The sequence below is a fragment of the Spinacia oleracea genome, chromosome 5 (genome assembly GCF_020520425.1).
Source record: "Spinacia oleracea cultivar Varoflay chromosome 5, BTI_SOV_V1, whole genome shotgun sequence".
Lineage (NCBI taxonomy): Eukaryota > Viridiplantae > Streptophyta > Magnoliopsida > Caryophyllales > Amaranthaceae > Spinacia > Spinacia oleracea.
Genome location: NC_079491.1, coordinates 29960009 through 29979167, shown reverse-complemented (window position 1 = coordinate 29979167; position 19159 = coordinate 29960009). Strand labels below are relative to the sequence as shown.

Below are 19159 nucleotides of genomic sequence, written 5' to 3'. Positions count from 1 at the left end.
AAGAACTAATCAATCAGGATACTTCAGTTCAATTTACAGTGTTTTGCAACAATGTTTCTGGATACCACAAAACTGTCATTTTAAGTCCTCACAACTTCACGTACGTACAAGGGCCGAAAAATCACATACACGGCTACACAGCTACAAACACAGCAATACTCCAATACACCAGCTACTATTCATCAACTTCATGGTTTCAATGTTTCATACTCCGTTCCACCTAACTAATACTACGTAAGTATTAAGTAATCACCATTCACCAATCATCAAATCGAATTTCCCTTTTAATACAAATTAACACCAAAACAGTTGTCAGAATGGTACATATCTAACAATTGAGAAAATTATTACGGAGTATAAATATAATTTGAATACTTTTTATTTATTTTTTGGTATTGGTGGCTGACAGGTTAAGGACACTAGAAGAGTCCAAATAAAAAATCTCTTAGTCGACAATTAAAATAAGTAGTCACCAGTCATTTCTAGCTAAGCACATGAGCATCAAATTCCAAATTCCAAATTCCAAATTCCAAATTCCAAATTCCAAATTCCAAATTCCAAATTCCAAATTCCAACAAGAGAGAAATAAAGAAACACAAACGAAAGTCGAGCCGAAGCAACAAATAAAACATGTTGATGTCGAATTATGAGAAGATAAAAACAGATGTTAGTCATATTAGCCAATTAACAAAACAGCTTGCAAAAGATGATCCTAGAAGGATTGTTCACTCCATCAAAGTTGGTTTTGCAATCACATTAGTCTCTCTATTCTTCTATTTCGATCCACTATATGAAGGTTTAGGCATGAATGCAATGTGGGCTGTTCTAACTGTCGTTGTAGTCTTCGAGTTCTCTGTAGGAGCAACGTTAGGAAAAGGGGTGAATAGAGGTTTAGCAACTATTATAGGGGGCATGTCTGGATTTGGTGCTCATAGATTATCAAGTCTTTCTGGAGATAAACTTGAGCCTTTTTTTCTTGGCTTCTCCGTCTTCATTACAGCTGGAGTTACCACATTTATGAGGTTTTTTCCAAAGGTAAAAGCCAGATTTGATTATGGACTATTGGTATTCATATTAACATTTTGTTTAATATGTGTATCTGGCTATCGAGATGATCAAGTTATAGATATGGCACATAGAAGGATAACCACCATTCTTATTGGTAGCTCAACTGCTGTCATTGTTTGTCTTATTATTTGCCCTGTTTGGGCTGGTACTGATCTTCACAATCTTGTTTCCACCAACATTCTTACTCTTTCCCTTTTCTTTCAAGGTAACTACTTCTATTCCCTATTTACCCTTTTCCTTCGCACACGTTATTATCATTACTTGTCTCCATTGTGCATTATCTTTTCTTTTTATTTGTAACTAGGGGTGTCAATTCTCAATCCGACCCAGTGAACCCGATGGATTTGTCCGACCGTTTAGAATCCGAACCGTTTAGAACCCGCGAGTTAAAATCCGAAATCCGATCCGATCCGATTATATTCAACCCGAATCCGACCCAACCCGTTAGTATTGATCCGATTAAGATCCGAATCCGTTAACAGACCGATCCGTGACAATCCGGATCCATTTAATCCGATCCGAAACGATCCGAAACCCGTTTATGATCCGATCCGTTTCAATCCGAATCCGTTCCAACCCGAGGAATATCCGTTTAATCCGATCCGTTTTTAATCTGTGACCCGTTTAATCCGACCCGTTTCAACCCGTGACCCGTTTAATCCGATCCGTTTTTAATCCGTGACCTGTTTAATCCGAACTAATTCCAACCCATCGATATAATAATATATTCAATAACTTATATTACTGATCTTAAATTCTTATTACTTTTAAAAGTTGGTTATTATTTTCGTCCCCTAATTAAGTCATCGATATGATAATATATAATTTGGAACCGAACTGACCCAAATTCCAACCTGCTACCAAATAACCCGATCCGATAATTACCCGAACCAATATAAAACTGAATCCAATGTAACCAGGCTAAATTAGTTTCATTCCAACCCGTTTTAGTCTGTTACCGATTAATCCGATCCGATATGAATCCGATCCGAAATGAATCCGATCCGATATGAATCCGACCCGAAATGAATCCGATCCGATATGAATCCGACCGACATGAACCCGAACCCGTTCTAGTCCGACTAAACCCGTTAACAATCCGTCATATTCCAATCCGATCCGATCCGACCCAAACCGACTACAATCCGACCCGTTTACAACCCGATCCGATATGAATCCTTGAATAAAAAATCCGACCCGATCCGGTCCGTTAAGTTTTCAATCCGATCCGATCCGACCCGTTAGCCAAATTAATCCGTTCCAATCCGATCTGTTCAACCTGAATCCGATGAGTCCGACCCAAACCCGATCCGTTGATCCGATTTGACACCCCTATTTGTAACCCATTCATTGGAAATGCCAAACTAACTTAACATTACAAGATATTTTATTATAGAATGAAAAATGGATTACTTGGTAGTCGTAGTACCAAGTGTCCAAGAGTTGAAAGGTACATGTACATTACAAGTTAGTGCTAATGAATTTGGTGTTTAGGATATCACTTTCACAAAGTATTATCATAATAAGCTTGAAAAAGAGTAGTGTCTTACCTTTCATCTTGAGCTGCGGGCTCCATGCTTTACTAGATTATCTTTTTTATAAAAGAACTAGCTAGGTGTACCATGACATAATCAAGATGTGAAATACTAGTGATTAATTATTAATCAACCCCAATGACTCAATTACTTACTCTAAGATCTTGTTCAGTTCACCTTATTTCACAAAAATAAGTTCAGTTCAGGAAAAATAATAGTTATCCACAGTGGCAGAACCAGAAATTATACATATGGGGGCTAAATATTAACATATAATTTTTATAACATTGAAAAACAAAAATAAAATAAGAAAACTAAGTATAAAATTAAGGGAGCTAAGAATTGTACCTCCTTACACCTCTAATTATAATTTTCAAGGAAAATAACCACTTGAGTTATACTAGACATGTGCTTTTAAAGTGCATATTTAATACTTGAACATATCATGGGGGGCCATAGCCCCCGCCAGCCCCCCTAACTCCGCCCCTGGTTATCCAAGTACAATTTAATTATAATAAATTCTAATAAATTCAGATAAGTTAATGCAAGTTCAGAAAACGGAGTAGTACTCGTATATGTTTGTATAATTCTATTACCAAATTACATGATCGAATAAATCATTTCACTCACAGGATTTGGAATTGAATACTTCAAAACTTCATTGGATATAACACCTTCGGATGACGAGATTGAGGACAATAAATCATCACTCCAGGCGATAAAAAGTGTACTCAACTCCAAAAACAACATTGACACTTTGGTATGTTTCTCTGTTTTGACATCTTTCTTAAGAGTGGCATATTTAATATCTTAACATTAACCTAAAAGTGCACATATTTTTCATGTAATCAGCTAAATTATGCAAGATGGGAGTTTCGGCATGGACGGTTCAAAAAGGGGCATCCATGGACACAATACCAGAAAATTGGGGAGTTGGTTCGAAATTGTGCCTGTAGAGCTGAAGCTCTCCACAGTTTCCTTTATTCTCAAGGACAGGCACCAAATGAAGTGAAGGCTAAATTTCTGGAACCTTGTATGAAGATGAGCACAGAATCAGGGAATTGTTTGAGCGAACTTTCAATGGCAATTAAGAAAATGAACAAACCCTCTAAGGCAAAACCCCACCTACAAAATGCCAAACAAGCTGTTCAAAATCTCAATGTATTATTAACAGCAAACATATGGAAAAATCTTAATCTTTCAGATGTAACACCAGTGGCCACAGTTGCCAAACTACTAGCAGATGTTGTGGCTTGCACTGAGGATATTGCTGAGGCGGTTCAAGAGCTTGCGTCCCTTGCCAAATTTAAGGATGCTAAGGAGAAAACCAAAGTGGCACCTCAAATTGAAAAAACCAAAGTGGCACCTCAAATTGAAAAAACCAAAATGGCAAATAATCAAGGATCGATTAAACGACGTCCTCATGCTAATCATGTTATACTGATTGAGACATCATCACCAACTTCATCTCCCAGAATCTCTGTTCCAAAGGATCCGCCTTCCTTAGCTATGGCTCAACAAGCTGCAGAGTAACATTCTGATTTTCTTGAATTAACAAGGCGTCTACTTTTTTGTTGCTTTTTTTATGGTTCTACTTTTGTTGCTTTTAATTGTTCTTCTGTTCTCGTCTAGTCGTCTTGTGTTTACATTGCAGACTAATTTAACTTTGTATAGAATAACTTTGTATAGAATGTACTCCTCTGTCCCTTAATACTCACATGCACCGTTATAACTTTTTGCAGTATTCATATAATTCACTGTATAATACATTGTTGGCTTCATCACGTGACGGAGGAAATAAATAAATACTTGGTAATAATTAATGTTGCACACTAATCAGTAATGTAGAACAAAGATGAAACGTGCAGAGTTATGGCATTAAGCCTCGTACAATCCGAACGATAAAACAGTAACTAGTAATGAAGTGAATACATTCAAGCTAAGGTTTGCCTCTTGAAATTTAAAACATGCATATGTATCAATCTCCTCTTGTTGAAAAAGGATTTATCAAGAACAAAAATAATGTGACGAACCATAGGAACAGGAACAAATAGTTGTCATGATTATGCGATCTTATATTTCATGATCGATCTTATATTATGCGCTGCAGTAGTAGCAACACAACACCAATATCGAAAGTGAAAATGAAAATGAAAGCAGTAAAATTCTCGAAGATGTTGTCATGATTGGACTACTCCTTGTAAACACCCTTTTTGGCACCGATTCATACTCTTCGTCAAATTTTGGAGGTAGATCTAAATTTAATTTAGGCTCTAATCCAAAACAGAAATTATCATCTTTTTCCTCCATAAAAATATCATCAGTAAATATAGATGATTTTTGTAACTTTTCTATTGTCATCTAGCAAAGATACACGAACAAAGTAGTATACGTACCCACACAAATTTTGAATTAAGTAGACGTCAAATGCAGACAGATCAGACTACAAGCTCAAGCACGACTGCACGAAGAAGCAGCAAGAAGAAGAATACCTAATTTGAATTCTTGCAACAGATTTTTAATGCTTATTGCAAATTCCAACTACAGTTTCCTGCAAGTACGAAAAGGATTCAGGAATCACAAATCACGAATCACAAATTCACAATGTCTCAATTTTAATGGTTCATCATTAAACTTTATATAGGATGAATGAAACCTTAGAATACTAAAACTCTAAAACCTAATCTATCATATACAAATTAAATTGGACTATTTCGTAATATTTGGACGAATTAAAAAAGAGATATCCAATTTATTTTAGAATCAAATAATTCATTTTCCATGTCAATAAAAATAACGAATGACAGTTTATTAGGAAATATATATCAACTAGTATACTTGTTTACCTTGTTCCCTAATCCTAATGGATTTACCACACGCATATTGTAGTACTCCATCTGTATTTTAAAAAGAGATATATTTTCCTTAAACGACCGTATTTTATGAAGAGATACACTTTCCTTTTTTGACATGTTTCATCCCCACTTCCAATTATATTAATATTTCTCTCTTTCTTGTGGTTCCTACACTTACTCACATCATCTATATAATATACTAAAAAAGAGGAAATCAATGTGGTGATGACAAATGTCACTCATTGATTGGCCTCTCTTTTAATTTTAAAAGATAATTATTAGTCCAAATTTATTTTGCCTTATTGGGAAAGAATCAGAAAAGATATTATTGATTGCCATTATAAAACTAAAAGATTTGTTGAATATTCCATTCTTAAAGAATATACTATGCTAAATATTCTCTCCTAAACCTTAAAAACTGATTATATGTTATTTAATTAAAAAATATTCATGTCATTATATAATTTTGACTTAGCTATGTAAAATATATATACACATATTTATGCACGTAATTATTGCACGAATGTTTCGATTATCTACGTTATTATATACGACGTAATAAATTATGGAAATTAATTTGCAATGAATAAAATGATAATATGTTACTGATTACTTAAGCCGTGAAATTGAAAATTATATAATTTATTTAAATTATAATATAAAGTATATATCAAATATTTTTTTATATTGGAGAACAATTTTTTTTATTAATGACGTTTATCATATATAATAAGATAAAACAATAATCTCCAATATAATTAATATAAGTGATATGAGTGCAGTAATCGAAATATGTCATAGTCAAATATACACAGGAGATTTTTGGTGTAGTATTCGTATATGGTGAATTATATATGATCAATTTTAATCATCTACTATTAACCATCTAAACATGCATATTTAGAAAGGAATTTATATGCGTAAATTTGCAATCATGACATACATTGCCAATAGTATGTGTAATTAAGATCTTTTTTTTTTACATAAGTTAAGTATGTAATTAATATCAAACTATATATAGAGTAAAATATTTTCTCCAATGATAATTCATATTGCCGTGAATAATCATGATCATCTTAAAGTATTCGCATGACTATTTTCTAAAATTTGCTTAGCTTCCCCATGTGACTATCTAAAGATATTTGAATTACCAAATACTACTTGGTTTTGCATGACTATCCACACCATTTAACAATATCACCAAATATTGACCTCTATTCGATCTATAAGGGAAGATGAGATGATTTGGTGTCCATATAAAAAGATTAAAATGCACTCATTAAGTTACTAATTAAACTATATTACCTCTATTATAAATAAGAAAATGACTTAAATCAAGAAAACAAATGAACTTAGGCCCTGTTCGGCAATATAAAGAAGAAAATAATCAATAAAACTTAGGCCCTGTTCGGCAAAATTAGCGGTGGCGGGTAGCGGTTAGCGGTTGAGTAGCGGGTAGTGGTTAGAGTAGCGAGTAGCGGTGAATAGTAGCGGGTAACGGTTAGCTGTCAAAGTGGCCGGTAAGTAATATGAGTGTTCGGTAAAAGTAGCGGTTGATATTATAAAACAAAAATAAAATCTAGAATATTATTTAAAACTTTATTATAAATTTGTCAAACGCTACCCGCTACCTTAAACGCTACTAATTTTAACGTTTGACAAAAGCTACCTCAACCGCTAACCGCTACCTAAATCGCTACTTTACCAAACACTTGCAAATTTTACAAGTAGCGTCTTGACTAGGTCAAAACGCTACCCGCTACCTCAAACGCTACCGCCGAACACGCCCTTACAAAAACCCCCATAAAAAAATTAGAGTAATATCAAATATTAAAATTAAAATTTCTTTCATTGATTTTGTCATTTTGTATACCATACATTAAAGCATAGCAGATGCCATAAATTCTTAGCTCAAAAAGCAATGCACAGTCAAAAATCAACACAAATTCAAAAAAATAAGGGCATACTTTTTTTTTTTAATTCCTTTCAAATTCTACTAATTTTTTTATGTATTTATTTTAATTCAAACTTATTTAATTTCATCTCAATTTGCACTTATCAATATGTTGACAAAAGTTGATAGAACTAATACGTATTACATTTTTTTAGTTCTAAAACATGGTAAAACTAATTCTTTAAGAGTTAAAATTACAATGTAAATAATTAAGGGAATAAAGTACTTAGTTTGTCCCTCATATTCTGCAATTTAGAACCAAAAATAAATTTCAATGGACATGCAATCCGTTCACAAAACCCAAAATGCAAGAACCTAACATGTATGGACTCAAGTAAACTTTGAATTGACTATTAATTGTAATTGACTATGAATAAATCTAATTAAGAAAATAGTTGATTATAAATTTCATTCAATAAAATTTTCATTAAATCAAATTATTATGAAGTAACTATTTATTTAAGGAATAGACTTAAATAAGCAAAGTAAATAAGTTGAATTGAAAATTTAGAAGAATAAGAATTTAAGGAAATAATCAATAAAATTAACTTATGATAAAATTTTCTAAAAAAACATAGATTAAAATTAATGTTGACATTCCTCTCAAACAAAAAAAAAATAGTTAAAATTGTGAGGCTGGCAAAAAATGGTGGTAGTATTATAAAAAAATTATTGTATTATTAATATATTTGCAACAACATAAATATATTACATCTCTCTTCTCACTATCAAAATTTAAGGTCTCACTTATTGTCTCATTCACTTAAACTACTTTTGTGTTTAAATATAATAGATAAGCCAAAATCTACTTATCGTATAAAACTCCTTGAAAACTTAATGTGACGATTAAATTAGGACGGATAGAATACTATCCTACACATTATGTAGTATAACGTTTTATTTATTTACTCAATTACTCTAATTAATCAGATAACTGAATTGTCGAATACTCTAGAAAAAAGATTTAAAATTCAAAACACTCTTACCGAAAAAAATAGGTGAGTCTATAGGGGAGGGTTTGAGGCGGATGTGGATACACGGGTGGGTGGTGGAGCAGAGGGAGATTTTTTTTTACCCCTCGAGATGGGGATGGGGAGGGGTGACTATCGTTCCTATCACTGGCGGTGGCGGGGATGGGGATGCAAATTTTTAGGCGGGTACGATGTAAAGGTCGTGCCCCGTCTCAAAGTCATCTCTAGAAAAATAAAGTAAATGGTGGGGTTATGTGTTAAGTGGTCGGATAATGAGGCAGATGGGACGAGTATTAATGTTGATATAACTATCGAAGGGAATGGTGGATTAAAGTAAATATAATATTGATATAGATGATGAATGATTATGAATATAATTTTGTCTATGTACCCTTTTTTGTTTTATTTTTTTTAATAAATAAGACAACAGATAGGTCAATAAAAAATTATCCATCATTAATTTTAATTAGCAGAACATCTATCACCTCTATTTTGATGATTATTATCTACCACTATAGTTTATATTCATAAAAATTTATATTTATGTTACAAAACGTGCAACGCACGGGTACTATACTAGTTTGTTTACTATAATAAATGATTCACCCATTACCTACTGTTGCGATTAAACCAAAAATTAGAACAAACTTATCTGATTCGATGAACTGAATTAAAAAAAATTGTTGCGTCGTGGTCACCCACTGTCCTAAAAGACGATTCTGCGCTACCTCCCGGTGCAGTAGAACAGAATGCGGTCACCCTGGGTTAGCGCAACTCCGACGTTGTGTGCACTCGCAAAGACGGATGGAGTCAGAACATATGCCCAAAACCGAGAGCAATTTTGTGTCAGAGAAAGAATGTGTTTTCGATTTGTTTGTGTGAATGATTTTCTGTGTGTTTGAAGGAATCCGAAATTCTGATTTAAGTAATCAGAAGGAAATCAAACCAACAGACAAAAAACGGCTGAGTTAATGAAGATTGCAACGGCCAAAAAAGGTCAGAAACATTGAATATTGTAACGGACGTAATTAATGGTAATTAATCCAACGGTTACGTAATCCATTCAGATTCCCGTAACAATGACTTAACCAAAACGGTCCAGTTACCAAAAAGAATAGGGTTGGCCCACAAAACCCACCCCACGCCCGGGAACCGCATTCCCAAGAGCCCAAGGCCCATGGCCCGAGGCCCGGTGCGCGCGCGTGTGTGATATGTGTCCACCCATACCACTCTCACACTTTCTTAAACAAGAGTTACACCTACTCCCCAATTAATAAACAAGGAGAATATGAAGAGTTTTTTCCATGTGGGACTCTCTTATTTTTCACTCTCTTTTTCCTTTGTGTTTCCCAATGAGAATTTCCAACATCTACCTCACTCTTATCTTATTTTAATAAATTCAACCACTCTCCTAAAACTATGTCCCGATCAAAGTGTATCTCTTTTTAAAATACGGAGGGACTATATATATTCGTTATCAAGCAATAATAATCTCAGGCTTTTACGCATTATTATCAATTTGTCATGGTATCACAACCATAAGTCTCACATATATAATTTTTTTCCCCTTCTCGCAATGACCGGAGGTACTGATGGCGAAGATCCGCTACCCCCTCCGCCAAAACGTATAGCTTCCGACTCTCCTTTTTTTCTCGGCAGTCAAGATCGTCAGGGTGATTCTATTACCCCAACTCGTCTTCGCAACAATAATTATAATGAATGAGCTAGTGATATTCAAACAGCATTAGAAGCACGACGCAAATTCGAGTTTATGGATGGCACCATCACCGCCCCAATTCCACCATGCACACAATCGGATTGGAATACCATCAATATCATCCTCGTTTCTTGGATCACAAACACCATTGACGTCGAGGTAAAATCTAATATGACTAAATATAGTGATCCAAAGCGTTTATGGGATCATCTTAAACATCGTTTTTCTGTCGCTAATGGTCCTAGAATTCAACAACTTAAGTCTTCAATTTCCCCTTGTGAACAAACAAAGTTTATGACTGTTTCTCAATATTATGGTAAACTTAATGCTTTGTGGGAAGACTTAGGTAATCTTTAGCCTATTATTACTTGTACATGTTGTTCAAATGTTATGATGTAGATAAACATATTAAACTACATGAAACGGCTAAGCTACATGAATTTTTAATGGGTTTATATACTTCATATTATGCACAACAACGTACAAATATATTATCTCGAGATCCCCTACCGTCTCTTGATAGAGCGTATCAATTAGTAACACAAGACGAGCAGGACAGGCTCGCCAACCCCATGCCGGACGAACAACCCGTCGAGGTTGCCGGCTTCTCTCTCCGGGCGTTGCCCAGCAACCCCAGGTCCAACAATCTAAGTCATCAATCTGAGCTTCCATTTTGCACTCATTGACAAAAGTCTGGCCATGATAATTCTACTTGTTGGGCCCTTCACCCTTGTATTCATTGCAACAGGCCAGGCCACTCAAGTGAAACATGTTACAAAATTATGGGCTATCTAGAATAGTCCCAAACAGAAGGCCCATCAAGGGGCAGTGGCAAACATTCATATAAAGGTCGTGGAAAGAGCTTTGGACGTGGGCCTGCCCGCGCCAATGGGGCCCAAACTGAACCACAGGCCAGCACTAGTATTCCAATGGACAACAGTACTATGGGCCAGCAACAACTCTTCACCGCGGAGCAATGGACGGCGATAGCCGGCCTACTTGGTACTGCTAAAATTTCAGAAAATCGTTTAAATGGTAAGTTTAATACTAATTTGTGGATCATTGACAAAACACATCATGTCACAGGTGACAAGTATAGGTTGTTTGATATTTCCAATATTTATTATCATTGTCCCGTCTCTCTTCCCAATGGAAAAAAGGAAAATGCAACTCAAGAAGGCTCGGTCCGCCTCGCTAAAAATATTACTCTCAAACATGTGCTTTATGTTCCTCAATTCAGTTGCAACTTACTCTCTGTTTCTCAATTAAGTGATGATTTACAAAATATTGGATTTTCGGGCCAATTTCGGTCGGGCCAAATTCATAACTAAAAATGTAGTTTTTACGTTTCTCAAACCCGCCAAAAAAACGTTTTCGGGCTCGGGCCTAAAAAGGCTGCCAAACCCGTCAAATTTTGGGTCGGGTCGGGCCGGGCTAATCTTGATGAGGTCTAGGATGGAGCGAGGGTCATCCGTATCCGACCCGATCCCTCACCCACTTCATCCATCACCCACTTCTCATCTATTTAGTTTAGGTATTCATCCATTTAATAATTGCAGGTGGATCGATCGGATAAATGAATATATCCGTTTAATATTTTCATCCATAGATGAGGATTATACACACGCCTATAGGATCCAATTTACACATTTCCGCTATCTCTCTTAATTTGTTCACATTTTTCTTATATCAACCCATCTTTTGAACCTCTCTATTTTGCTTAGCTTTCTTCATCTTTTTGTTACACACACTCGCCATACCAACTCTCTATTTATTTTCCCTTTAATATGTATGCAAATATAAAAGTAAATGTTAACCTAACTTAAAAAACGGAGATAGCAGATTTTAACGGTCTCTCAAGTCCAAGTGGAGTATTCTATGTATTGGTCAATGGTGTACCTTCATTTGAGATAGAACTAGAGAAGAATTGAACTAATTAAAATAATTAATATCATAAAATGTTGCTAAGAAAAAAAGATCAAATTAATTGAGTTGAAAGAAGGTAGAAGAAAAACGAGAGGTTCTCTCTCTAGTTTCTCACTCTAAAAGTGTATCTGCGTCCTGGAAGAATCTTTTCGCCTATTCTCTATTCCACCAACAATCTACTGCTTTTAATTCTCAAATCTTTCCCGATAAAGCATTAAATCCTTGTTTCTGGTGTTTATCTTCGCTGATCATTAATAACTCTACATAGGACAGTTTCCTAGTGTTTAATACTACTCTACCTCTTTATATTCTGCTTTTATTCCTTTGTTCTGTTTTCCTGTTTTTTCACCTCCTAAGTTCACTCTTTCTTATTTTAAAAATAATATTATGCCTCATGTGGTCCTTCCAATCTCCCTGAGCGTGTGCATCTGCTGTTCTAGATTCTGTTCTTTTTTCTTCTAGACGTTTACGAAGATCTGGACAATTTAATTAGTATTTTTTCGTTGACTCCACTTAGGGTTTACTATTTCGATATTGTTTGTTTATCAAATGGAAATTGATTCTCCAGTTGAGTTTTTGAGAAAAAGGGGACCTTATGTGGTTCCGCCGCAGGAATACAACAATCCATCTGACATGCAATTCAAGAAGATGGTGGTAGGGAAGTTCCTGCATGATCGAGATTTTGAGGAAGAAGCTATTAAAGCCTGGGTTTTTACTTGGAGCACTCGAGATCTGGTGGAGGTATGGAAACAGGATGGCCTTTTCTTCTTCATAGTGCATGAGGGGGAAGATTATATTGATCTGATGGGAAGATACCACACTCTTAATTATCAGGGTGCCCTAATGATATTGAAGCCATGGTTCCCGGAGGCATCTTTCAAATCCTTCAATTTTTCTGAAGCAGCAATCTGGGTAAAGGTGGAAGGCATACCTCTAATCTACCACACCCCTTTAGTGGCGAAGTTAGTTTTGGAGAAAATTGGGAAATTTATGGCCTTTGATGAAAAATCTCAAACTCCTGGGTTTAAAAAGTGGATGCGTGCACTTGTGTGGGTTAGGGTATCAAAGCCACTTATACCAGGATGTTTTCTAGAATATCATCCAGGGAAGTCGGTCTGGGTTGACTTTCGCTATGAAGGTGTGTTCTTTTTCTGTAAGAGATGTGGGAAGATTGGGCATGAGATGATGGAATGCTCAACTAAATGGAGCAGAATTCACAGGGACATAAATAGAGCCATTGTAGAAGCCAGTGACTTGAGAATAATGTATGGTCGAGAGGATGCGCCGCTGTATTCTAATAAAATTAAAGGGCTCCCTAATTGTGAGAAGTTTAGAACGACAAGGGTTGCTTTGGGGAACCTTCCTGCATTGAATTTTTATGATGACTCTAGTGGAGATAGTGATGATAGGGGAGATGATGATTCGGGTCGTCGAGATGATGATGAAGCTGGCCCTAGCCGACGGCGACGGCGCAGATTCATGGAAAAAACTGAGTCTGAATCATCAAGTTCGTCGAAATCTGGGGGCGACGGTAACTCCCAATCTCATTACCATCAGAAAGATTTTGTAGAAAAAGGGAAGCAGGTGATGAAGGCTGCATTCACAACTTCGCAAAAACTCACTGGCAGTTATGGAATTGGAACAGTTCCTGATGCTACTGTAGCAAATATGCAATCTCAGAGTCATGCACGACGAAAGGGAAAGGAGAAGGTTGATGCGGCTCCCAAGACAGTTCCATGCTGGCAGTTACGTGTGAAGGGGAGAAGAACATTTAAGAAGAGGCGTGCTGGAAATATCAACTCCATAATTTATGCATCTTATTTAAACAGACACGTGGAAGGCAAGAATTTATGTTCCAAGTGTAATGTACGAACTCCAAGTAAGTTTTCGTTCTCCCATCCGTATTATAGGAAGCCCATTAGGCCATTTAATAAAAGGCCAAAGCCAAAATCTGCACCCACTAACCCACAACCTTTGCCCATATCATCTTCTTCTGTAAGTGAACCAAACTCACTCAAAAAACCGAGCTCTTCGTCCAATACCCCCAATTCTGGAATGAGAGAATTCATGCCATACTACTGGTCCGATGAACCTGAGCCAGCCCAAACAAATGTCCTTGATCCAGTCCAAACTGATGTTGTTGATCCAGTACAGGATACTAATGTTGAGCTGGCCCTACCCCCTTCTCATCCTATTAGTGATGATAGGCAACAATCTCACAATCTTTCTGGGGGAATATTTGATTCTGTAAATCAAGACCCAAATTATTCACTCATGGATCATGACCACATTCCAGATGTACCTTTCAGCCCAATTCCTGAAATTCCAGAACTGCAGGCCCATCAGGATGGGGAGTTTGGATATTATGGATATATTTCAGAAGACACGCTTCCAGAGTCTGAATCTTGGTCACAACTATGGCAAGCAATGAATAATATTGATTCTCCAAAGTCACCATTGAATTATCCTGGTTCTCATGCTTCTCTTCAATCAGGCTCCTCGAGCTCCTATCACTCTCCTTGTCGTGACATCCCAAGAGAAGAGTTTCAGAATTTGTGCATCTTTCAAGCAATAATGGAGGACCAGATACAATACATTGAGGAAACTAATAAGGAAGACAGTACCCGATTTGAGGATGTGCAAACTGCACATAACCTTGCGATCACTACTGAGTCTTGCGGCACTGATGAAGAAATTACAAAGAAGAAAGCTCGGAAGGGAAAGCAAAACAGGGGCAAGAAGAAGATGCGAGCTAATGCAAGGGCGTATTTGTACTTTCCCGAAGGGCGAGTAAACCCTGAAGATTGGAAGATCAAGGGAGAAAAGCGCAACACAGTTCCTGTTCCTGAGCCATACAATGTTCGGAAGAAGATGGGTCGACCACCAACAAAACGCAAAAGAGAGAATATCCTTTGTTCTTTGGAGGAACCGTGCAACACACAGAAAAGGTGCAAAGTTCATGAGGAACCTGCTGCACATATTCCTCATCTCAACACGATGGTGGATGAATTCTATAAGGCGTGCTTTGGTGGAAATTTTGTTTTGAACAGAATTACAGACAGTGTTGAAGCTCAGAATAGGGCTTTTGACACCCCAAATGAAGATCTGATTGCTGCTGATTCTGACCATAATGGCTTAGAGGCTGAGCCAAATCAGCCTCAACAACATCAATGAAGATAATGGCATGGAACTGTAGGGGATTGAACAATTTGGATGGCCCTACAGTTCCTTTTCTCTCTTGGACCATCCATCAATTTTCTCCTGAAGTTGTTTTTCTAATGGAAACGAAGGCGGATTGTAATGTTGTAAGTAAGGTAGCGTACTCTATTAATTATGCTAAATTTGATCTAGTTGAATCTGTCTCATATGTTGGAGGCCTAGCTATCTTTTGGAAGCCAAGTGTTAGAGTCTTGGTTGTAAAGAAGTCTAAGAACTTCATCTTTTGTAAGGTTACTGATGTAGAAAAAGGTGATCTCTATGAATGGAACTTACTTTTGATTTACGGCTCGCCTTATGTTGAGGAACGATTCAATGTGTGGAATGATATAGGGGGAGTATTGGCCACTGCTACGGGGAAGGTGCTCATTCTTGGTGATTTTAACCAAGTTGAGTTCTTGAACCAGAAAAAAGGAGGGTCTGATAATATCCCTGGTAGAGATTTCTTTATGTTTTGGCGTAATTATTGGGGCCTTATTGATCTTCCTTTCCAAGGTGTGCAGTATACTTGGTGCAATAATAGAGAAGGGAATGATAGCATATATGAAAGACTTGATAGGGGCTATGCTACGGAGGATTGGTTGCAGCAATATCCAAACTCCTGTATTCTAAACTTACCTATTCTTGTGTCTGATCATGCACCCATCATCTTAGATACATCACTAAAACAAGAAAAAAAGAAACGAATGCATAAAATTGATAGTTGGTGCTTAGACTTTGAACGTCCTCAACAACTAATCAAAGAAGGTTGGATGCGAAGAATTCAAGGTTCTCCGATGTATGCTTGTACTAGGAGATTGGAGCACATAAAAAAGGATCTATTCAACTGGACCAAGGAGTTCAAAATAGCGAATAACATCATCTGGGATGAAGTAGTGAAAAAATGTTCTGCACAACAGAGCAATTTAGAGGAGCTGAATGCAAGGGAGGAAATACACAGCAGACGTGATAATCTGGATCAGGCTATCATAAAACTTGCTTACTGGAAACAGCGAGCAAAGGGAAAGTGGTTGGCATTGGGCGATTGTAATACTGCGTTCTTCTACCGATGTGCAAAAAGCAGGAAAGCAAGAAATGAATTAAAATTGCTTCAACGCTCGAATGGGGAATGGACTTCTGATAACACTCAGATTAAGCAGTTGATTATGGAGCATTTTAAATCACTTTTCAAATGTCATGAATCAGAGGTTCAACACTGGCAGATTCCTCATGAGTTGAGTGGGCTCACAGCTAAACTCACCCAGGCCCATATCTCACACCTGCAAGCTACTTTTACCCATTCTGAAGTACAACAGGCAGTGTTCCAAATGGGCGGTTTAAAAGCCCCGGGGCCGGATGGTGTTCCAGCCATTTTTTTCCACAAAGCTTGGGATGTGGTGGGTGCGGATGTGACCGAAGCGGTTCTTTATTTTTTCAGAACAGGCTACTTACTTCGTGAGTGGAATACAACACTTATCGCATTGATTCCAAAGGTAGAACGTCCTGAACATCCAGCACAATTTCGGCCAATAAGCCTGTGCAATGTCATATACAAAATTGTGGCCAAATGCATTGTGAATCGTATGAAGACAATACTAAATGATCTAGTTAGTCCATTCCAAAATGCGTTTGTTCCAAAACGCCTCATGGGTGACAATTGCCTGCTTGCCCATGAGATCATTACTTTTATTAAGCGCAGGAAGAAAGGTCTGGAAAGATTTGCAGTTCTGAAGGTTGATATGAATAAAGCGTATGATCGAGTAAAATGGCAATTTATAGAGTGGCTTTTAGACACTATGGGCTTCCCTCCCACTTGGAGACACTGGATTATGCAATGCATCACTACAGTCTCATATGCTATTCTTATTAATGGGGAACCCACAGAAGCATTCAACCCAAAGTGTGGATTGCGACAAGGCGATCCATTATCGCCCTACTTATTCATCCTGGTTATGGATTTGCTTTCAAAAATGATACTCAAACTGGAAGAGGAAGGAAATATTAAAGGCATTAAGATTACTAGAGCATCACCACCAATATCACATCTGTTTTTCGCTGACGATTCACTCTTTTGCTTTACAGCAAATGCGCAATCATGCAGGAAATTAAGGAACACAATTGACAGATTCTGTCAAGTAACTGGGGAAGCGATCAACTTTGACAAATCTAATGTGATTTTCAGCCCCAACACTCCTGAAAGGACTAAAGGAGAATTAAAAAATATACTAGGTACTCCATTTACAACTACACTGGGAAAATATTTGGGCACCAACGTAGAGATTGATGGAAGATCATCATATGCTTTTGCTCCTCTTGTGGACAAAATTCAGAAAAAAATCTCATCTTGGCGTTATCTGTCATTGTCTCCAGCAGGACGACTTCTCCTTATAAATAGTATTCTGGCAACTCTTTGTTCTAATGTTCTAGCCGTTTTCCTCCTTCCAAAATTAATTGCGAAAAAGATGAACTCACTTCTAATGTGGTACTGGTGGAAAGCTACTAAAACTTCTAGAGGTGTCTGCTGGGTGAAAAGAAAGATACTTGAATTACCTAAAGGAATGGGAGGTCTGGGTCTTCGAAACATTGAAGCATATAATAAAGCCCTTTTGATTAAGCAGGCATTACGCATATACAATAATCCAAACTCACTCATTGCTCGGGTTTATACCTCCGCCTATCACACAAGTCCTATTGAAGCAGGAATGAAGCAGAAAATCCATCCTCGTGCTTCGTGGGCTTATAGAGGTATGTGTAGGAGTATTATAGATGCTAGGGGAGGATTTGGCAAAAGTATTTTTGGGGGAGATACACTATTAGGGCAGGAACAATGGTTGCCAACGGAAAAAGTGGAGTTTAAAGCCCGAAGTAATCAGGAATTTCACGGTCAATGTGTTAGAGACCTGTTTAAACCCGGGGAAAGAGTATGGAATGCACCACTCATATGGAATACCTTCACTCAATATACGGCAAAGGCAATTCTGAGCACTCATATTGCGTGTGAGGATAAAGCTGATCAATACCATTGGAAGGGTATACAAGATGATCCTTGCTCTGTGAAAGCAATATATGCTTATCTAGTGGATAAACAGGATGTGAATGGGGCAAGAGTGCAGCAGTCCCGAATGTGGAAAAAACTTTGGCATTCGCCTATCATCCAAAAATGGAAGATTTTTATATGGAAAATAATGCACAGGTCACTGCCACTTCGAACAAGGTTGAAGAAAAGAGGTATGACAGCTGATTCAACTTGCCCAGTTTGCTTACAGGAAGACGAGTCTGAGGAACATATATTTAGAGATTGCTGGATTGCTAGCACGATATGGAAGGCGAGTTCCCTTGGCATTACAGTTGACTATGCACAAACAATTACTCTACAAGAGTGGATTAAGAACTTTCTGAATTTTTTCTGGATTGAAGATGGAAGGGAGAGTAATAGAGCTATGGAATTTGTTGTGGTGTTATGGGCTTTGTGGATCCACAGGAACAATATCGTATTTAAAGGAAGCAAGGTTAGTCCGAATGGTATTATTCAACATGTAATGGAATTAAGAAAGATGGCGAACAATGCCATTGAAGAACGTAATAAAATAGAGCTTAGGATGAAAAGAGGTCATTTGCAAGGGGAACAAAACTCACAGCAGCAGCAGCATTGCATTACTGGAGTTGTGGGTGCATATAATACAGTAATCACTGTTGATGGAGCCTGGAAGATGAATAAAGAAGTTGCAAGAGTTGATGCGGCTATAGGCTGGACCATTGAGGTGAATGGAGAGCTTTTATGGGAAGGAGGTGATAAAGTGTTAACTCATAATGCACTTCAAACGGAAGCATTGGCTATTCTCACAGGTTTGAAAGAGGCAAAAAATAGGACGCTGTCTAGTGTTATTCTCAGAACTGATTGCAGCAACATAGTGGCCTCCATCAAAAGCTACCCTAAC

At 37.1% G+C, this 19159-nt stretch overlaps 1 protein-coding gene across 1 annotated transcript; it reads left to right on the top strand.

Annotated features, from left to right (window-relative positions):
- Window positions 1-402: 402 nt before the first annotated feature.
- LOC110776538 (aluminum-activated malate transporter 2) lies at window positions 403-4314 on the top strand. The gene is made up of 3 exons (XM_021981099.2): window positions 403-1273; window positions 3236-3363; window positions 3456-4314. The coding sequence occupies exons 1-3, from the start codon at window positions 631-633 to the stop codon at window positions 4134-4136; spliced, it is 1452 nt and encodes a 483-aa protein (XP_021836791.2). The 5' UTR covers window positions 403-630; the 3' UTR covers window positions 4137-4314.
- Window positions 4315-19159: the final 14845 nt, after the last annotated feature.